The 23008-nt window shown below is 43.9% G+C and overlaps 1 protein-coding gene across 7 annotated transcripts in view; it reads right to left on the bottom strand.

The window, feature by feature from the left end:
• SNX29 (sorting nexin 29) overlaps positions 1-23008 on the bottom strand; it is a 196132-nt gene that overhangs the window by 122611 nt on the left and 50513 nt on the right. For all 7 annotated transcript variants that reach the window (XM_033166463.1, XM_033166462.1, XM_033166457.1 and 4 more), the window contains one exon: positions 8831-8937. In XM_033166463.1, coding sequence (XP_033022354.1) covers positions 8831-8937 — 107 coding nt within the window. The remainder of the gene's footprint in view (positions 1-8830; positions 8938-23008) is intronic.

A 23008-nucleotide genomic window follows, 5' to 3' on the forward strand; every position in this document is an offset into this window, starting at 1 on the left:
CTAACATTATCTTTATGAGAAATATCAGAGCCAGCCTTATGTTCCTGGAAAAAAGCAACAGCAATTTGTTGTATATTAAGAAGAGCAAGTGGCAAATGATGCGCAGAGAGACCTTTTGAACATGCAGAGTTCCAAAAGAAAGAAAAAATGACTCATCCTTCATCTAAGCACCAGCCACACAGAGTGTCCTGAAGGACTCAGCTAAAGACTCTCCCTCTGAATGAGTTTTGAACACTACCAGATGCTCAGGTTAAGAGACAGAGATCACAAGGTTGAAGACATTTCGGAACTTAATGATTTTGGAAATGTGATGCAGCCAAGTCAGGCTATTAACACTTGTGTTGCTCTAAACCTCCAAGCTCACAATGAGGACAGCAGAGCAGTCAGCTAAGAACAAACACGTCATGAAACTGGGTTCACATGTGACACCAAGCTTAGACCACAGCTTGCTTTCTGGCATCACAGCAGTAACAGAAGAGCAGGAGAAACACTGAATTTTGGCAGCATGCATTTAAACAAAAGTTTAACTGTGGTTTACAGTGATGTGCAACACTAGCCTAATAGACAGCAAGGTTTTATTTATCACATACCACCACAAACTCTAATTGATGCCCCATTCAGATGCATCAGTCTTAGATCTTACAGAAAACCCACCTGAAAAGGCAGCCTATCAAAATGAAGAATTCTGTTCTTTAAAAGCTCTCATCAAAAAGAATGAGGAAAGGTCATAGTTCAATGCTAGAGGATGTCTGTTGCGTGTTTATGGTCCCAATTCCAATTCTTAGTACATCTGAGACTATTCCGCTAGCCAGATGCTACACCAAAGTTCCTCTTTGACCGAAATAAAAACAGATGGTTGCATGCAACAAAGTTTTACTGACAGCAGACTCATAGAAATTAATGAACAAGACTAAGTTAGGTCCATTAATGTCAATGTACCTACTCTGTGCAAAAAAAATAGCTGGATACCATCCAAAAGGATCAATTCCTTGAATTGTGCTCAAGTGTCACTCAAATGATTGTCTTTTAAAGAGACTGAATAATTCCTTGAGGCACAGCAGTTCAAGACTAATACTATCATTTGGTGGGTGTCAAATCATCATAATAAAGCTCACTGTTATCTTCTCTTGAAGCCTTTTTAATTTATTTGTTCATTAAAAAAACCCACAATATATGTTCAAAGAATGAGTTCGCTGCTGGATTAAAGTGAATGTACAGCACACGGACAGAAAACCTTCTAAGATCGTAATTACATTTTAAATTTTCAGTTTAATTATTTAGCTATGCCTATTTAAACCATTACAAGCATTGCCTATAAATACACATAACATGAATATTAAAGACTTAAGAGATCCCCTTTCCTTGAACATAGAGCATACCGCTTCTCCAAAGATTGTGCGTCTTAAGAGTGATACTTTTCAGTTTTATAGAAGCAGGTGGTTATGTGTCAAGGAGACAGGACTGTAGATCTCATTGCCCATCAAAATACCTTGCAAACCTAACAATAGGCCCATCTAGTCCAGCATCCCGTTCTTGCAGTGACCAACCAGATGCCTGTGAGAGACCCACAAGCAGGAATTGGGTGCAACACGCCATTTTCAGCAGCTAGTATTAAGAGTCCTCCTGCCTCTCACAGTAAGATACGCCTAACACCACCGAATGCAACACAACGGGCTCATGTTAATGAGGAAGCTGACTGGTGCCAGTTCATGCATCATGCAAAACCAGGGGAAGAACTTTTGTTATACGAGAGAGCAGGATTGGCAGAAAAAAAGAGCTAGAGATCTTGCCGTAGACTCATGCACTCACTTCCTCTCCAGCAGATCACCCTCTCCTCTCCTGCTGTAGTCTTCTTTTTGTAGCGATGCCCACATGGAGGCTTAATGATAGTTAAGAGTTAATTAAGAACTGCTCAGAAACCATGGTGTGAAAGGATCTTGCTTAGCTTTAACCACAACAAAAGCCCAGGTTGGCCATCGCATATTGGCTCAGAAACATATTACAGTGAGTCCTCGCAGCTGTGCCAGGATCAATGCTGCACAATCAGCTCGCCTCTAGCCCGTCAGAAATCAATAACTGAACACGCAAGTTACAGGTGGCCTGGTACTGCTCATTTTTGGCATTTTCTTTCTTCCACAGACAGCTGGTGTTTGCTTGAACTTGACTTTCCAGATACACACTACGCTGTGGGTTGCCAATGAATTCCAATACACTCAAACACACACCAAATTTCCTGATGTAATTATATGGTATTGGAAGTGCCACCCTCAGAACGATTTATGTAAAACTCCTGATTAGATCAGAGCCAGTTACTGGCCTTCCCTGTATCATTACGATTAACACACTTCATAACTATTTATCTATTGTTCGGAGTGCCACCACACTTTAGCCGTGACAGCTGCAGATCAGATGATATTTTTGTTCAGTTAATTATAAAGCATTCTGCAATAACATATATAGAATTGAAGGGGGTGAGAGGGAGAGAGAGAGAGAGAGAGAGGAAATATAGCCAGTGAGAGCTGTGCACAACTGAAAGATCAGTCTATTCCTGCTGCATGCTAATGGCTATTGCCTGGCCTCCTCTCAGCAACCCCCCTTATGTTTTTCATGAAAATTTATGACTGAAGCATTAAGAGGCATGATTTCTGGAAATCTGAAGACATGGACTAAAATTACAAATAATCACAATGCCTGTATTGAGAACCCGAAACTCCTGAAGTTAGTTGCCTTTGAAGAATTTGCACAAATAATTAAGTAATAAAGGACGTCACTGAGACAAGGGGGAAGGGGGAGGTATCAGAGAGGCAATGCTCACACCACCAGCTTTGTCAATGGTGGCTGCCAGGGATCGCTGGCTCCTCGTGAGGAGAGAGCGAGGGGAGGTCCTACTCGGGAGGAGAGCCGGGGCAGAGGTATTCCTTGGGAGGAATGAAGGGAGAGATGTCCTCCTCCTGAGTAGGACCTCCCCTCAGACTACCTCCCTCCCTCCCTGGCCTTGCTTTGCACCCTCCTTCGGTGTTTTTGCCTGGCTGGAATGTGTCCTTGAACTCATACAATGTTTCTTGTTTGCCTGGATGAAGGACAGAGTTGTATGTGAAAGCGTGTGCAGAAATTAGTCTACTACACCAAGGAAAAATTCGCATTAATTGCTCTGCCCACTTTTGCCTCCAGCTCTGCCTATTGCTGGCATGCAGTCGCCAGAAGATTGCCCAGTAGAGAATGTGGTGGGTCAGTTTCAAAAAGGTTCCCCATCCCTAATTTAAAAAGAGACACATCAGTCTTATTTACTCTTCAGCCAACACATGAAGACAACAAGCCCTGTAACTGAAAATTGTCACCTCTAACAGGAAAGGCCATCACCCCACTTGCTCAGGTGGTTTGGGCAGGGAAACAGGATCTAAGACCATTTATCCTATGACTCTGCAATGAATAACTCTTGAGAAGAACAACTCCTGTGCCCACAATGATTTGGTAGCATTATGCAAAAACGTGCTCCCTGACAGTCTCCATAAATGTTAACCACTCCAGAATCAAAATGGCAGTTTATATGCTTCTGGGGGACTTGCACGTATGACTCATTTGACACAGGAACACGCATACGGGAGCAATTTTCAGGAGAATTCTCTCGTGAATGGGGTGGGAGGGGTAATGTTAGCAAGGCCCAATTACTCATTCTCTCGCCGGAGTTGCAAAGTAATGGTTTGCATTTCATGACACACCTATGCCTCAGAGACCTTTGGGAAGAGACTACTACAGAGGGATTACGTGCTGTGATGATGATAATCTCAGCTATAACTAATTCTTCCAATTAGCATGCTGGAGCACGCCATGCGTAACATTCAAAACCACAGTGTCTCGGGGACCGGCTTAAGCAGCCCGAGGCAGGAGGGCAGGCTTGCTGCAGCCACAGGACCCAGAAGTGGAGAAAATAATAGAGGCGGCAGCAGCCATAACAAGGAAATCTCTTTCCCCTTTATTTATTTGTTACCCTGTAAGGTTAAGCATTGATGGGGAAAGGAGCAACAAACAAGCAAACTTTGCACCTCCAGATGAAAGTGTACAGAGTTGCAACTGACTAGTCCCACATTCAGGCACTCCAGAGTGCAGCTACTTCCCGCAGAAAGGAAGGGGAGAAAGAACCGGGAGACCACTGGAAAATGTGCTCCCAATCCTATCTTTTGAAATCAGGCCACCTAACATCATGGTGACCCCCAGGTGCCCTGCTTCACCACCTGAGGCAAAACAGGAAAGTGCTGCCCTGCACCACCCCTGACAAAGCCCTCCTTACCCGAGCTGTGAGGCAGCACCCGCAAAGTGGCGACGGTGGGTTCTGACAAGCTCTCGCGAGATTTCAGCAAGATCTCGTGAGATTTCGCCAGAAGCTGCCACTGGTTGGAGGTGGTGAGACGCCTGTAGGGGCACTGCCTCTTGGGCTTGGGCTTCCCAAGGCAGCTACTGTTATGAAAACTTCCAGCGGGGGCAAGTTGAGAGACTGACCCCAAGACGGACGAAGCTTCTGTGCCCTCTGGCTTCTGGAGTCCAGGGGCACAATGTAATATGCGGTTGTTCCCAGCTTGAAAACAACACACATCAGCCATTTGGCTAAGATCTACTTTATTGTAGATAAAGAGCAGAGTATGCCTCTGCGTAGCAGCTCATAATTCAGAGCTGTCTGTAAAACGTCTGCACCTCCTGATGCAGAACTGAAAGTAAAGAGTACAATAGTAAAATACAATGACATCACATGTGAGTGGGCTACTATGGCCAGTGTGTTTCTCACAGAGTGAAATATGACTCTTAGTCAAGTCAAGTGACCTAGCTGCTTCAGCGTCTTCGCAGCTCGGCTTGTACTGATATCACAACAGCTACTTCAACCTGCCCCATGCATGGTCCGGCCCTATGACACCACATGATTGACAGTGGGCAGTAGCTATCGAACTGGTCTACCAGGAGCAAGCAAGTTCAGTGGCTGGATCTGCTGGGCCACTGACCAGATCATGTTCCCCAACTCATACCTTAACTGGCAGCACTGTGACCTCCAATTCATTATCTTGGCCAATGCTGGAATTTAGGGCCATGCTAGAGAAGGAGGAATGCAATAGAATGGGGCCTTCATTGCACAGACACAGGTACAATGTAGCAAACATTAATGTGGATCAGGTTCTAGTCTGGTGCCAGTTCCCCTGGAGAAGGCAGCAAGGTAGGTCAGGATGCAGGGCCATGGAAGCAAGCAAGCAACTTGCTCCAACAAGGGCTAAGAGCAGATTCATGACTTTTAAGCCAGACTACCTCTTGGAGACTCCACCCCCTTGTGGAGACCGCCATGTTCCTAAAGGGCCAGCCACATGGTCTGAAGATGGTCACTTCTCCTCTTCTGTTCAACACCCTGTGCACCAATGGATCAGCAACATGCAGAGGGGGACACCTGGTTCCTTGGGCTCAGAGGAAGGCCCCTGTGAGTTCTAGCCCCACATGCCCTGGTGGTACAGCAGGATCTTTTGGGGTCTCCCATCTGACAACCACAGTCCCAGTGGTCTCCTAATCTCCAGCAGCAGCTCAGAGTCTTGAAACGATCCTGCTCCTTAGCTGGTGCATTTGCAACTATCTCTCCCCCCCCCTCTCTCTCTCTCTCTGTGTGTGTGTGTGTGTCCCTCAGCACTGAAGGAGTAGTAAAGAGACATTAACAAGGGCGACAAAATCCAACACTCGGATTAATCCGTCACAAGCAGGCACCTCTGCAGATATTTCCTCAAGTGCTTCAGACAAGCAGAATTTGAAGAGGGCTGTACGATTTGTCAAACATTTCAAGTGCCAAATTTAACCTTTTTTCTGACAGAAGCTGAGCCTCATCCACCCATAAATATTCATAGCTGGAACTCCAGTGTATGCCTGCCTCGACAGAGCATCTCAAAAGCTGAGGCCGAATGACCAGCATATTAAAGCTTCAGGCACAAAGTGTTGTCTTCAGCCAGCAAAGGAACGGACAACAGCTTGGATTCCAGCAGGCCTTTCCTGCCTCGGCCTTCCCACTGCAGCCCCTTCCCCTACCCCACCCCCCCATTATAAAATCACATAAAGGGTGGATTTTATAGGCATCTAGTTCAAACCCACTCTTGATGCAAAAAAATCAGGGCTAGCATATCCCAAAGAAATGGCAGCCCAGCCTCTGCTTAGATCTCCAAACTGCCCCAACAGGAATGGGGAATCTCTCTCTCTCTCTTAGCTTGAGGGCCACATTCCCTTCTGGGCAACCTTCCAGGGGCCGCAATCCAGTGGGGCCAGACCAGAGGCAAAAGTTGGCATGGTGAGGAGTGTAGATTTTACCTTTGAATGGCAGGCTAGAGTCTACAGACACCCCTCTGTCCTCCATACAGGCAAACGAGAGTCACGATCAAAGTTCAGCAACATATTCCAGACAAACAAACACACTCTGGCTGTAAAGCAGAACCTGAGACTCCCCAGCCTTGCCACGCATGGACAGATAAACTCCTTAAGATCTAAGCCAATGCTGTTCATAATGCACACAGCTAGTTCAGCACTGAGGCCTATAAAAACTGACAATACAGAAAAGAGTCTTAGTTAACCACCAACCAACTTCTGAGATCACGGTAACTTAAAACTGATCCATGAGGCTTAACTGTAATATTTAAGCTGCAGGGCAATCTTCGTCATCTAAAGTGTCACTGTGTGCAAAGAGACGGGAGACAGTGCTGTTGAGGGCCTGCCGCTTAGTGCTACTCCTCTCCCCTCTGTGGTCAATTTATTTGCGGGTTAAACCAAAAGCCTCATGCATAAGTGCTCTCCATTCATTCAAGTCCATATGTGGAAAAGGAAGCAGGCATTGCTGCACTAGAAGGGTCCATCTACTGACTATGGATGGGCAAATCTGTCCATTCCAGTTCCTTTCTGTTTCTACTTTTTCCAGCCTTCTGTCCTGTTCTCCACATTATCCACATCAGTTTATGTAGTTGTTGTTGTTTGAAAAAGTCATTGTGAAAATTCGTAAGCGTTTTTGTGCGAACTAATAGGCACATTTTTGCACACACCTTTAGCCTGATGTACACATTTTTACAAAGCATGTTTTCAAAAACATAATGCATCTCTTTCTGTTATTTTCACTAACAGATGCACATTTATGCACATTTTAGCTTGGCATATGCGCTTCTGTACACATCACTTGGCTGAAGAATTTCACTGCAAAATTTGGAGAAGTGCAATTTTGAGCAATGGTTGTGTTTCGGTGCACCTACTGTTTTGGACGGTCCAAATCGGGCCTTCAGACAAAAATTTAATCAAATTTCTCCCCATCCCTGCTTCTGAACTTCACCTATTTGGCAAGAAGTATGAAAGCTTTTTGAGTACAACTGTAGGCACGCAGGCTCCTCCAGGCAAGCAAATCGGGAGCACCAATCCCACAGGAGTCCCAGTACTTTGGAGGTCCCTGAAGCACTCCCAGCATGGGCTCCAGTAACCCAGCTGGAAATAAAAGTCCTTGATCTCCCAGTTAAAGTCAGGGAAAGCTCCAGGGCCTGATTCAATTATACCTGAACTTCGGAAGGCTAATATGGCATGCTGGGTCCCTGTACCAGCATCTTTGTTTGGAGGTTCAAACAAATTATTAACAAAGCCCATGGCTAGACTTCTCACTATGGCTGCAAAAACATGAGAGAAAATCTTTCCCCGATTCATTCATTCATCCCCGGTTAAACCTATCCTGTTCAGTTGCTGTTCTCAAACATTACAATTTCTAATCTGGTTATGTTACGTTATTTCTTTTTAACTTTCTCTTAACTTCCATATTTCAAAGTATCTTTTTTCAATAGTGGTTTAGCTACACCTGATATTTTGTTTTACAACTCAATTTAATGTATTTTGTATGTTATGGTATTTTATGTGCGTGACTGTTGGTTTTTCTTTTGTTCAACTTTAAAGAATCTGGATCTTCAGAGGCACCTGGACACGTGCAGATGAGAATGTGTAGGCCCCCCCCCATGGTTTCACTGAATCCTGGAGGCACTTCTGAACAGAGCTATTATCAGGCACATAAACAGTGAGAAACAAACATGTTTGTCCACTAATTTAAGCAGTGGGGAATAAACTGAGTGAGAAATTGTTAATTGTTATTGAGCCCTAGGCTCAATAGACTGTCACAGGGTGGGGGGGGTATGCAGGAGAAGAAGACATCACAGATTGCTTTGAGAAGGAAAGATAAAGGTAAATAGGTAAAGTAAATGCTAGTTTCCCCCTGTTCACCAAAAATATATATTCTGATCAGCCCTATGCTGCACAGACAGGCACCTAGGAAAAGTCAGTGCTAAGACCACCCCTAATACCTTTAAAATTCTGCATTTAAAAAGGGGTCAAACAGGCCCTGCTAATTTGGAAAGCAGTGAGGAAATATCACCCTCTTTGGTTTGGTATTGCGTATTTATTTCCATAATAAGCTAGAACTTTGGGTTGATTGTCCCAAGGTAGCTGTTGGCAGTGCTAGCTTAGTTAACAAAGTTGAAAAACAGCTGGGGAAGCTGGAATTTTTGCAGATTAACTGGGCAATGTCTAAGTCTAGGCCTTGAGATCCAGAAGGGAGTCTTCTGATATCCAAAGGAGACCCTTTGAAATGAATGGGCCTGAATTAGTATTGCCAATTAATTTCAGTGGGTCTAAAATGAGTAGAAGGAACATTGGCTACAACCCAAAGTCGCTTACCCAGATGGTAAATATAAATAATGTACTTGCACAAAATAATTGACTATTCATACATATCTTCTTTCACATAAGAAGTATTACTCCAACTATACCTCATACTTTTTATATAGCAAAACACTCTTACCTCAATTAGCTTTCTTTCATAAGCATTTGCCAGTTCTTCGTGGTTTTCTACTTGTTTTTGCTCAGGAATGGCAAACTCACTATCTGTGTTCCAAAGGTTTGGCAATACTGAAAGAAAAAACAAAACAAAACACACAGCGCTAATTTAACTCAGGATTATTATTTTTTAAAAAACAAACCAATCCTTTCTAGAACTGGCCCAAAACCACCACTGGACCTCAGAATTGATTTGCATGAGCCACCAAGCCTTCTGGGCTCACATAACACAGAGACGACTCAGCTCTGTGTCCAGGAAACCGGACATAAACAGGCATGTAAAGCAAAAATTGAGAAGGAATTAGTAGTGGGGATCATTGTGCCCATTCCATTGGCCAAAGTGCCAGGCAGATTTTGCACCTGTCCCGTCAGTCTCACAATTTGTAGTATCTGGTGCTGAATGCTCACAGTGGGCAGATGATCAACTGTATGGGACAGGATTGGACCCTCTGAATTTATGTGCAGCAAGGTTGCCTTGCCATCTTTAAAACCTGCTGGTGTGGTATTTATATTCTCATGTACAATCTACAGAACTACAGTAAAGCAAAAACACTGGATACTGCCTTAATAGTTATTGCTCCAAAACATAACAAAGTAAGAAGTCACATACTGAGCAATGACGGGCCATTCTAGGAAACCATTTTTTAATAATAATAATAATAATAATAATAATAATAATAATCAGTGCAGTTTTGAAATTAGTGGCTGAAATGGGTGGTTAAAATCCATGCCGTTTTGAAAAATCCAGTCCACCACCTTGATTCAAAATTGTGTCCAGTTGTATCCAAGCCTAGGTGAAAACTTGCTCCTTGATCTCAGAAGCCATAATGTAACATTTGATTACAGTATCTTAAAAGGTGTCCACATATACAGTATAGCGAATGAACAACTTTTCAAAGGTAGATAAAGGCCAGGGTTCAAGAACTTACTTGGTTAGTTTATAACTAGCTTTTAAAAAAAATATGTTCATTTAATCATTATGAGGATATTCCATATTTTAATCAAACCATTATTATACTGTTGGGAACATTTCCCACACTCCCAATTTTTTTAACAACACAGGTTTTTTTTCTGCTGCAGTAAGTAAGCACATTTAAAATAACCTCAAGATCAGTTTCTGGAACTAAATGCTGTAAAATAATCTACAAGTAGTTTACTGAGCACACTTGTACAGAGATCACTGAGCAGACAAAGTACTTTGGAAAGAAGATGCTGCATAAATCCTAAAGACACACACACACAATCCTAAAGAAAGCATTAGAAGAAAGCTATCTAAATGGCTATCACATGGAGGATGGAACAAGCTTGTTTTCTCCTCTTCTAGAGGCTAAGACACAAACAAATGTAGTATGGCAGGCCCTGCCCTATAGACTCCTTCCCAATTGAAGCTGGGCAAGAGAAGGGGCGTAGGAAGGGGGTGGGGGTGGACTGGCCCGGGTGCCCTCACTGAGGGGGTTGACATTTGGCACGCGGCCCACCCGCAACTCCCAAGCCTACTCCGAGCCATCGGGGTAAGGGGGGAGCTGCGCCGCTTTGCCGGCAGCATTCCCCCCTTCCCCTTTGTTTTGACAGCTTGGGGGAGGCTTGGGAGTCGCGGGTGGGTGGCACGCCAAATGTCCACCATTGGCGGCTCGCTCCGCCCCCATGGGTGGCTCGCTCCGTCCCTGGCTGCAGGGCATGCACGCTGTTCCAGGCATCTGAGTGTCTATCCCAAGCCTAGGAGGGCACCCTCCGTACCATGCCCCCCCCTCGGGAGCCTGCCCGCCCTGGGCAGCGCAGGCATATGCTCCGCCGCTGGGCAAGAGTCACCCCCTGCTTTCTTTTAGACATCTTTTTCAACAAATGTTGTTACTTTTGTTTTCCAATACACAAAAAGCAGTAACAACAAAGAAGAAACAGAAGAGATCGAAGCAATAAAGGGGGGGGTTAATTGTATTGTTCAAACAGGGCTTTGGAACAGTGATCTGTTGCCATTTTTAAATTATTATTATTTCCTCCGAGGACCTCAAAGTGGTGTACATGGTTCTTCCTGCCCATTTTATCCTCAAAAAACAACGCTTTGCAGTAGGTTAGGCTGAGAGAAAGTGGCCAGCCCAAAGTCACCTAGTGAGCTTTCTGGTTGAGCAGGGAGGGATTCAAACCCCGATCTCCCAGGTCATAGGACAATATTCTAACTGCTACATTACACTAGCTCTTAATTCTTATCGATGCACCTTTGATGTATTAACTGAAGTTATGCTTGTAGCATTATGTTTTGACATTGCACGTTGCCTGGTTGTATGCTCCATGAAACATTTAAATCAATAAATCGCAAGAGCAGGAACGTTATACTTAGGTGGTATTAGAGAACTCACGAAACCTTTAAATTAAATTGCCAAAGAAGGCGCACATTCCTACGGCGAAAGCGAAAAGGCAAGTGGTCGATACAGCCATCAGAGTGCCCAGAGGAGGCTGAGATTTGGGGCTCTGATCCGCCTCCTCACACACACACAGTCCTGCTTCTGTGTTGTTCAGAATCAGCTGTCAGCAGCCGAGTTGCCGCAACCCTGTACATGTTTATTCTGGAGTTAAGTCTGATTGAGCACCGCAGGAATTAACTTCCAAGTAAACATAACACGGATTATTCCTGTACATTACGAATCTTGTTTATTTGTGTAGTCGGAGCATCACAAAAAAAACCAACCTGCAAGTTTGAAGTCTTACTGAGTGAAGTGGAGTGAGTTAAAGGAGACATTATTGACAAGGCAAGGTAAGGGGGAATATTGAGGGGCATGTTGGGGAGTGAACAGGGAACTTTATTATCATCAAAGAATCAGATTCATTATGCTTTTTGATTCCAAAACGAACCCTTTCAACCCTTAATCCATGAATGAATATCCAGAGGGGGTCTAGCTTTCCAGTTTTCAAATGACTGGCTTCAACCCTAGAAAGCTATAGGGAAGCTATGGGGAAGGGCCGTAGCTTAGTGGTAGAACATACGCTTTACATGCAGACGGTCCCGGGTTCAAGTCCCAGCATCTCCAGGTAAGGGCTAGGAGACCCACTGTCTGAAACCCCAGAAAGCTGCTTCCAGATAGTGCAGACAATATGGAGTGAAAAGTTTTCTGATGTGCAAAGGGTGTCAAAATCCTGGTAGAACATGGGCCATTGTATGTTCCTGGCTCTGCTTCAACTCATGACTTGTGGGCTGCTGCCATTTTTAGCCCTATCAAATAGGACTGTGAGCAATAACATGTTTGGGAAGCCCTGAACTAGGGCAAGTCTTCACTTCCTTGATTGTATTTCTTGGTGTCTGTTGGGTGTTGTTTTTTTTAACTTTTCGGTTGATTAAGCGGTATATTTGGGGTGGATGGGTGGATTCTCACTGAACTTATCTCATCTCACATTATTTTCAGCAATCATGGAAGCAAGATTGGATGAAAGCAGATGAGAACACTCCCAGCGACAGTGCTGTTCAATAGCACAGTTCTGTTGTGTTTCTGTAAGCTGCCTTGGGGATCCTTCTGGACTAAAAAGCAGGGAGGAAATCAAATGGAATAAAACACAATTAAATAAAAACAAGAAGGGGAAACTTGCCAAAAAAAATCTCCTGCAGCAAATGGCCAGCAGTCTGAAAAGCCCTTCCAGCTCATTCAGCCGCACATTAAACACCCAGGACAAATGTACCAATAGCAAAAGTACATCGGAACTATATAAGGAGACACCCCAGACCCTGGGCTCATTGAGACTGTAAAAGGTAAAAGGACCCCTGACCGTTAGGTCCAGTTGCAAACAACTCTGGGTTTGCGGCGCTCATCTCACTTTACTGGCCGTGGGAGCAGGCGTACAGCTTCCAGGTCATTTGGCCAGCATGACTAAGCCGCTTCTGATGGACCAGAACAGTGCATGGAAACAAATAGATACGGCTCCGGCAGGAAGGTAAACAGTGTTTCCACACGCTGCTCTGGTTCATCAGAAGCGGCTTAGTCATGCTGGCCACATGACCTGGAAGCTGTACACCGGCTCCCTCGGCCAGTATCTACTTGCACTTCGTGCTTTCGAACTGCTAGGTTGGCAGGAGCAGGGACCGAGCAATGGGAGCTCACCCCGTCACGGAGATTCGAACTGCCAACCTTCTGATCGGCAAACCCTAGGCTCTGTGGTTTAACCCACAGCGCCACTCGCGTCATAATACAGCCATTTGTTTGTTTGTTTGCTTGCTTGCTTGCTTGCTTCCCACCTTTCCCCCAGAACCACACAGCACTAAAACACAGAAAGCTATGAACATATAAAATATAATAGCTAAGAAGTAATTAAAATATAATGGAGTTAAAGTGAAGTAAAAACCATATCATGAAAAGGGAAGATTCCCTGGAAAAAAACCCGGATGTTGGGAAAGATGGGGGGCACAAGGAGAAGGGGACGATAGATGACGAGATGGTTGGACAGTGTTCTCGAAGCTACCAACATGAGACTGACCAAACTGCGGGAGGCAGTGGAAGACAGGAGCGCCTGGCGTGCTCTGGTCCATGACTAAACAACTACTACAACAACAAAAACCAAATCAATCACTGCATAGGTAGTAGATACACGAGAGAGTAAAAACAACAACAACAACAACAACAACAACAACAACAACAACAACAACAACAACAACAACAACAACACATTTAAAAGGCCTTTCCTTAAACAGGAAAAGCCTATTGGAATAAAGCAGTTTTAACCTGCGGGTGTAAGGACATTATATGGGACAAGACTAAAAAGCAGACTGGGGGAGGGAAAGAGAAACGCCCCCTTTTAAAATCAAATAAACTGAGTCTGAGAAATGTGGTTGAAAACGCGTAGCAGCAAAGGAGCAAAACAGAGAGTTAGATCCAGACTAAGTCGGCTGAACTTGGATCTTATTGAAATTCAATGCAAAGAGTTAGTCATGGTTACGTCAAGTCCCATTGATTTCTGATGGGAAGCAAGTCCAACTAACACAGTCCAGATCCAACCCATATGGGATAAAAAAAAACAGAGGAATCCATAAAAAGTGAGAGCTGTTGTTTTTTGTGATTATTTAAGCAAACCAGCCTTATCAAAGGGCCCCTTTGCCACAGACCTTCAGCCAGAGAGTTCGGTGTTTGCCAAGCTCAGCAAGCAGCCGAACTGCTTACAAGCTTCATATGCAGATACAAAGCAAATGAAGTTGGGGCAGGAGGAGGAGGAGGGAAATCAAAGAGCTTGAATGGAGCCTTTGATCAGAGCACTTCAATCGGCCCAATAAATAAAAGCATTAAGAGGCTGCTGCTGAGTTTGTAACAGCAGGGAATTCCAAATCCCACTGGCCCTCCACTCCTAGTATTCACAGTATAAAATTGTGTTTCTTTCCCCCGTCGCCACTCCCCAATCATACAAGAATCCCATAAGTCTCATATTCTACGTGCCCCAACACCAGAAGCTTCTGGAAATAAAGGCATCCAAAGTCTGAGTGGACCACTGGAAATGTAACCCTGCTACTGAAATGGGAGGTTGTGAGAGTTATTTTTGGTTTTATTTATTTTTGGAATATTTAAAATCATCAATTTTTGCTGATCTTGCTTATAGTTTTATCCTTTTTGTAAACCACTGAGGGGTGTTTTTGCAATCAAGCAGTAGGTATATAGATATAGACAGATATAGACTAGCAGGGAGTGCCCAGTACTGGCCAGGTATTTTTAGAAACCAGAAAATACTGTGATTTTTAAATGGATAGTGCGGTGAGTTTGGACCAGTCACCCATCTGATGAAGTCAATCGAAAGCCAGGTTTCGGTCTGCCATCTTGACTCCAAATGGCACCTGGCACCCCAATATCAACGATGACTGCTGCTCCCACCTTGGGAATGCTTGCGCTGAGTTTGGCACTGGTATCTTGAGAGGTGGCCAAACCGATGCCAAAAAATGAGTGAGGGTCTGGAAGGAAGCAAGAGGGACAGCATCTGACATGTGTTCTGGGAAAGAGTTCAAGGCACAAAGGGAGGAAGGGTGGTGGTGGAGGAGGAGACCTTCATCTAGCCAAGATTTAGGAAAGGGACAGACTTAATTTCAGAACTGAAAGGAAAGGGGGCCAAGGGATATAAGATCGCTTCACAAACAAGACTTCATTTTCTTTTTTCCATTTTGATTCATCACTTGCATTCCGTCTTTTAAAAATGATTGAAAGCATTGGCTATAGAAATGTTGGGTTAGCTTTGCCACGGCGAAGGAGAAGGGAATATTTTTCACCCGGGGGGCAGCAAAAGTGGACAGAAAAACAGGTTACAGGTAGGTAGCTGTGTTGGTCTGCCATAGTCAAAACAAAACACCTTAGAGACCAACTAAGTTTGTTCTTGGTATGAGCTTTCATGTGCATGCACACTTCTTCAGATACAGGTGTAACTCATACAGCAGGTTACATTCTGGTCGTGGATAAGACCTGTGCTTCTATACACACACACACCCCTCCAAACAAGCAAGAGCTCAAGAACATGATCTAGCCAGGCAAAAGCACTCAAGGAGGCCCCAGGCTTGTGAGAGGTGTGGCCTGGAAATTGTCAATGTGGTGTGGAGAGTGGATGTAGACGGAGTAGAGTACTAAGCGCCAAACAGAAAGGCCTGGAGGGGCAGACTCGGTTCTCAAGCCTGAGACTCACCACTCCTGCCCTAGCAGAAAGTGCTTCAACAAGACAGGGCAATATAGGCTTTAGCCATCCTGCCGTAGACCAAGTCTCAGGGGCAGAATGAGGGTTGGGGCAATGACTTAAATGGACAGGGGAGAATGACAAAAAAATAGCATTTCCTGTCCACTCTACCCACAAATGGTGGATTCCTCATTTAAGGCAAAACCACTATCAGCTATCAGCTCTGAACTCGCTGGGGGAAACAGATCTGGAGGACTTGATGATGATGATGATGATTGTTATTGTTATATTCCAGGACTCTGTCATGTCCCTTGAACATCAGCTGAACACCTGTTTTATCATCATAAAAACATGAAAAATATTTTCTCCTACCATTTACCTTATTGCACACCCTCAAGGGGGGGACACACACCACAAAATCATTTCAACTAATTAGACAAACGGCAGCAATATTTACACTAGCCTACCTCCAACAAGGGCTACACCAAGGTTAGGTAACTGTTGAGTTTCAGGAAGTGTTGCTTTGGTTAATGAAAATTAAATGGTAACCTCATTTTAAGAGCGTGTCAAAACCACTTCGCAACGCAAAGAGAAATGATCAAAAGGTTTCTGTCACTAAGAGGAGAAGCCTGCAATTACTTGGGTGAGCACATTGCTTTGCTTTTTAAAAAAAAAAAAAAGTTGATTTGCTAAAATATTCTCTCATCCTGCCAGAATTCCACTGAAGTTGAACAGGGTTCTTATTTAATAGAGATGGCTCTCAATTGCCCTGTAGACGACACATGTAGCAAAAGATATATCCAATTTGCACTTGGCATGAACTACACTTCGTTGTTGCAAATGCAGGCTGAAAAATACCGGTAACTTCTATATGCAGTGAAACATTAAGGCAAATGTGTTAATGGCCATGGCTCCCTCTGAATCCTATGATCCAGGCCAGGAACAGGAAACACTCAAGAGTGAAGACATGGACTCAAAGTTGGGCAGGGAATAAGACTATGAGCTTGCTTGATGAAGCCTCTCGAAGCTGACAAGGTGAGAGACCCAAGCCCTTCCCATCCCTTGGAGGATGAGAGGGAAATCTTAGGTGCAGCCATCTATGACACGCTGGGAGAGACTGGGGGAAGAGGAGGTGCACCCAGCAAGAACTCCCAGAGAGATGTGGTGCATCAAGAGAAGGGGAGAATATTTCCCCCCACTCCCCAGATAAGTGTCTGTCTTCAGGTCAGGAATTGCTGAAGGGACACAACTTCTTGTGAGTAGCTGAGCCTTCTCTGCTCCTGCTTAAATACTTGGTGAGAAGGGAGGGAAACTTATTAGAACAACTGTCCGGTCTTGGAACTCTTGCTACCAATCCTGGACTAGGGCTGGGCAATTTATCAACATATCATCCAAAACCAGTTTGAAGTCCATATCGGTTTCATAATGTTTGACTTAGCAATATATCGTGAATCAGGGTGTGTGTGTGCATCCACACTATGCAAAAATCATGATGCAGGGGAAACCATGAAGCCAGCCAATGCCTCTACTTAGCTCCATCCTTATTTCAGACATTGTGATATATTGGTATATCATGATGTTCAGCTGGTGATATATCACGATGTTGAAAACCATATGTCGGCCAGCCCTCTCCTGGACTGCTGAACCTGGTCTTTTGTCTTTTGAACTGGTTATGCTGTTGCCACTGCTTTGCTTTGTAGTAGTAGTAGTAGTAATAATAATAATAATAATAATAATAATAATAATAATAATTTATTTGTACCCCGCCCATCTGGCTGAGCTTCCCCAGCCACTCTGGGCGGCTCCCAAACGAATGTTAAAACAATACAGCGTTAGATATTAAAAACGTCCCTAAACAGGGCTGCCTTCAGATGTCTCTTAAAAATAGGATAGCTGCTGATTTCTTTGCCATCAGATGGAAGGGTGTTCCACAGGGTGGGTGCCACTACCAAAAAGAAGAAGAAAGAGTTTGGATTTGATATCCTGCTTTTTACTACCCAAAGGAGTCCCAAAGCTGCTAACATTCTCCTTTCCCTTCCTCCCCCACAACAAACACTCTGTGAGGTGAGTGGAGGAGCGGAGAAACGAACCCGGTTCCCCAGATTACGAGTCTACCGCTCTTAACCACTACACCACACTGGCTCTTTGTAAGAGCACTGGGACTAGATACTGCTCTTTCCTAGCCACTAAGTCTGTACCATTGATCTGCTACAATGAAAGTTTGCTTCTTACTTCCAAATAAGCACCACTATGGTTGGGTTTTGGACAGGAGCTGGGATATTTTTTCACAGCTAATTCAAAAATAATAATAGTACTGGACTGAACTGCAAATATATGGGAATGCTGTTGTTCAAGCCATGGCTCAAGGTAATAAGTGCTTTTTAAAACTGTGCTAAAGTGGATCTGACAAGCATTTAAACAGCTGGAGGAAACAGGTGGCCTGTCAGTCTTGTGGCTCGGGCAGTTGCACTATTTGTGGAATGAGCTCGTGCTTGGCTCAAAGTGCTCCATGTCGCACTGCCAACAACCATCTCGGCTCAAATTTGAGTTATCCCAGCAATGAAGAAATGAGCAATCAAGGCCAATTAGGAATTACCTGCCTTGATGGCATCGCTCAGTTGCTGCTAGGAACGATTAGCGCAAAGTGGATCAAGCTCCAGCCTTCTCACCTCCTCCTTTGTAACAGTTATCCCAATAGGCAAATTGTTGACTGTTAAGCTGATAAGGTAAGAACTTTCATCTTAAGGTTCGCATAATAAACACTCCTGGTTGGTAGCAGAATGCTGTATCTGGGAGACTAAGATAATGCACCAGCTCTCCTATCTTTTTAATAAATAATAAAAAAGAACTATTGAACAAATATAGAAACAAAACTACAATGAAAAGAAAACCACCTTTTGCAAAAGCAGTTTCTAGCCACAATAAAGTGAGACCAGTCTGTATCTCCGCCATCACTAACCTAGGAAGCGAAAGGAATCGTCCTTTGACAGCAAAGGAATCATCTTTGGATGTGTGTCCTCTGATGGACGATCAGCAAGAGATTTGTGGTTGTGTTTCCACAGGCAGCAAACCTCACCTCATCGCAAGTATTCACTTCTTCAGATACTGTCCCCATAGAGGTGAGACCTTAGGATTGTGGTGTCCACCACTGCAGGCTGCCCAGATGGCACTGCCCCACAACACGTCCTTTTCAGTGGCAGAATCCCCATTTATGGAATGGCCTCCCTGGCGAGGTGTTATCCATCTTCCTCATTACTGATTGCTTTAGGAGGAATCCGAAAACAACTAGACTTTTTATTTTTAGCCTTTTCCAGCATCTTCTTCCTTTGGCTAAAAGGAACTACACCCCACCAGTACAGGTTATAATCCAGCTGAGCACAGGTATAAAGAGCACAGCAATGCAGGGAAAGTATCTGCTCTCCTCGAAATTCAAAGTACACCTGTGCCGTATGTTCTAGTTTAGAAGCTACAGGACTCAAGGTTTCATCTACCCAGGTAGCTACCTTATTGTTTTCTGTGACAACAGTTGCTCTGATGCTGTTTGCAGAAAGGAGGACGATCTTCTCATTGGTTAATCCCAGGGACACGGCACGTGGGTGATGTATAGAAGGATTCTGTGCATTTCTGTAAGGTTCAGATTCACTCCATTTCCACTGATACTGCTCCCCTTTACTGCTCACTGCCACAAGCTCAGAATACAGAGCACCAATAGAAATAAATTTCATCCTATCCTTATCCGGCCACCACTGCAAGTCCTCTCCTAAAGAGACTGGGCTTCGGACAGGTGTATTATTCTTGTCAAGGTTTGGCTCCCCTTCTTTGCTTGTAGAGCCTCTTTCATTATCAAATGAGGCTCCATCAAGCCACCTTCTTTCACCCAAACGTAAAAAAGACTCAAGTTCACGCAACAGCTCAGAGTCTCTCTCTAAGGGAAGAAGGAGCACTCGGGACGAGCTTAGCCTGGAAAGTGATGAACGCCGAAAGGATGGATAACCAAAGTAACTAATATCTTCTGAAAACATAGCATCAGCATTAATAATGACACTTGGGTGAGGAGAATCCAGAGGAGACATAAGATCCTCTCCAAGAAGGTAAGCACCACCTGGGTCCCTAGGTCATGGCTTAGGTAATGCAAATCAGTCACTTCAGAAAACCCCAACCGGGAAGGAACATTGGTTGCATTCAGGGAGACTTCCAAGTAAACTTGTTTAACACCGGACTGTTGAACACTAAAGCATGCCCTCGTCTCCCATTGGTCACCACAGGACTTGGGCACACCTAACTTCCAATGAAGCAATTGCTCAATACCATTCTAGAACACAAAGAGATTAAAAGCATATTTGCAAAGGAAGCAGGGTGGTAAATTAGGAGGGTTATTTGTAAAGGGAAGTTCAAGTCAGCTGTACCACACAGAGGATAATCAGAAACATAAAATCACTGCTGTCCAAAAGCAGCAATGAACTAATATTTCCCATAAGGAAAACAACATAATAAAACCATGTAAGGTCTGCCAGCCGGTGCCAACTCAGATCGGCTGCACTGACCCAGAATCTGGAGAGGTCCTCAGAGGAAAGAAGTCAAAAACTCTTAAGGCAATGTGGTAGACTACTGATAAAATGTCTGGCAACAACAGCGAAACAACACAAATATCACCATGTACACTGTGATGATAAGCCACTCGCCTCGGTGTTACAAAATCCTGCACCGTTATTTTGAGGAGGAAAGAGCAAGAGACGCACAGGCTGCGCTCACCAACCTCCCAAATCCAAGAGTTTGCAATAAAATTACTGCTTTAAAAATTAATCCTTCCCTTCCAGCGTTAAGAGAAGTACATGGAAAACATCACTTGATAATTAACCTGCTGCTTGCATTATTACCCAACCGCTCCTCCAAGACTTCAAACCACACCAGCTCTCAGATTTTAAGAACATTTCGTTATCTCTGCTTAGCCTCTGGCAAAAGGCAGGAGTTCAATTAAATAAATATATGACAAATGGCAGAAGAAGTGTCCCGTGGTTATACAGGTTGCACATGCACAAAATGCAAACACCACCTTCCCAAGGTATTTTGTGCGTGAAAGGGAAATCATTCAGGGCAGAGGGCATGTTACTGTAGTCAGTGTTGTGATCGGAGGACAACTTTTCCATCCGGAAGGTCCCCGGTTCAACTTCTGGCATCTCCATTTAAAAGAATCAGGTTAGCAGGGGATGGGAGAGGTCTTCATCTATGCCCCCTGCTTGTTGGGGAACCTTAGAGCTATATGGACAAAAAGTCAGACATGATAGAAGATGGCTTGCTAACTAGACATAGGGATGTATCCAAAGCAGGCCTAAGGTGAGTGTTCCATCAGTGCAAGGATTTTTGCCTGCCCAACAAGACATTCTATTCTAGATTTGGGGATGGCACAGGGCACATGTGGGGGAAGGAGATGGGGGAGTCATGCTGTGCAAGAGGAAGTTGTTCTGCTTTCACAGTTATTTAGCTGAATGCCACCAATGGGTTTGTAAACTAATTAACTGGTGTTATTGGTAAGCTAAAGATTTATTATTTATTTATTTATTTATTTATTTATTTATTTATTTATTAAACTCAAGACAAAACTTTGTCCACTCCCCTAACCCAAGCAGATTGGTGAAGCTGGCAATAACCAAAGAAACCAAGACTTGGGATGCTGCACCTATGCAGTTGCAGCAGCTGCCTTGTTCTTTCCGCACAGCCTGCAAGACAGAGCTGTTCTGCCAGGCCTTTGGTCCAGGCCCAGTCTGACCCCCTTCTTTCTATGGGACCCTATATGTAAGTGGCCTCTTTGGCTATTTCTATCGGCCTATATGGGACCAGCACAAGTGGCAGGGCCTGGTGAACTTTTAATTCCTTACCCCTACAATTATGATTCGTGGGTTCCCACTTAATTTTATTTTGATTTTAAATGTGATTCGAATTGTATTTTTTAAATAACTTTTATTAAATTTTTGCATACATTCTTTTAAACATCACATAACATCCATCACTTGCATCAGCCACTTCTCAAGATTTTCACTTTTCCTAACTTCTTCTTGTATTTCATACTCCACTATTACTTTTAATAACAATAATCAATTATTACTTTGCAAATTTATCTCTGTAATATTTCCTAAAATTAACCTTACAAAACTTCTTGCAGTCCTACTAGCGTGATTTGTTGTTTACAATTGTCTTTCAAATATTTTTTTTCAAATTTAGTCCTATACATTTATAAAGAAACCAGAAGCATTTTTGCTTGGAATTGTAGGGAAAGATATTAATAGGCAAGATAAAAAAATTGTTTTTATATGCAACGACAGCAGCAAGGATGTTACTGGCACAGAGATGGAAACAAGAAGAACTACCGTCGATAGAAGAATGGCAGATGAAGTTTATGGACTACACAGAACTGGATAAGATGACAGGAAGAATTTGAAACCGGCAGGATACGAATTGTATTTTATCGTTTGATTTTGTGTTTTTAATGTGTTTTATATATCTGGTGTTCACTGCAGATGGTGATAGCAGTCACGAAATTAGAAGATGCCTGCTTCTTGGGAGAAAAGCAATGACAAACCTAGACAGCATCTTAAAAAGCAAAGACATCACCTTGCCGACAAAGGTCCGTATAGTTAAAGCTATGGTTTTCCCAGTAGTAATGTACGGAAGTGAGAGCTGGACCATCAAGAAGGCTGGTCGCTGAAGAATTGATGCTTTTGAATTATGGTGCTGGAGGAGACTCTTGAGAGTCCCATGGACTGCAAGAAGATCAAACCTATCCATTCTCAAGGAAATCGGCCCTGAGTGCTCACTAGAAGGACAGATCCTGAAGTTGAGGCTCCAGTACTTTGGCTACCTCATGAGAAGAGAAGACTCCCTGGAAAATACCCCGATGTTGGGAAAGATGGAGGGCACAAGGAGAAGGGGACGACAGAGGATGAGATGGTTGGACAGTGTGCTCGAAGCTACTAACATGAGTTTGGCCAAACTGCGGGAGGCAGTGAAGGATAGGCGTGCCTGGCGTGCTCTGGTCCATGGGGTCACGAAGAGTCGGACACGACTGAACGACTGAACAACAACAACAACAACAATATATCTGATGTTAGCCGCCCTTAGCCCGGTGTATCAGTCGGGGTATAAATAAAATGTATTATTATTATTATTATTTAAGGTTGATTAAGATAGCTGTTTCCTTTCCACTTCAAGTGGTTGTTTCGTCTTTCATGGTGAAACTGACAACCACTTTCCTCCTGACAAAAGGAACTAGAGGCCTCGGGTCTACAGACATGAGAGCCACCGGTGCAACAGTTGCCGTGTTGGACTAGGAGTTGGGAGTCCTACCTGGCCATGAAGCTCCTAGGGCAACCTTGGAACAGTCACCATCTCTCTCAGCCTAACCTACCTCACAGGGTTGTCGCAAGGGACAAAAGGGGAAGGGGGAGAAAAATGTATGCTGCCTTGAGCTCCTTGAAGTAAAGGTGGGAATATTAAAGCAATAAACAGCCATATATTTCAATTTAGA

Source organism: Lacerta agilis, chromosome 13 (genome assembly GCF_009819535.1).
Source record: "Lacerta agilis isolate rLacAgi1 chromosome 13, rLacAgi1.pri, whole genome shotgun sequence".
Classification (NCBI taxonomy): Eukaryota; Metazoa; Chordata; class Lepidosauria; order Squamata; family Lacertidae; genus Lacerta; species Lacerta agilis.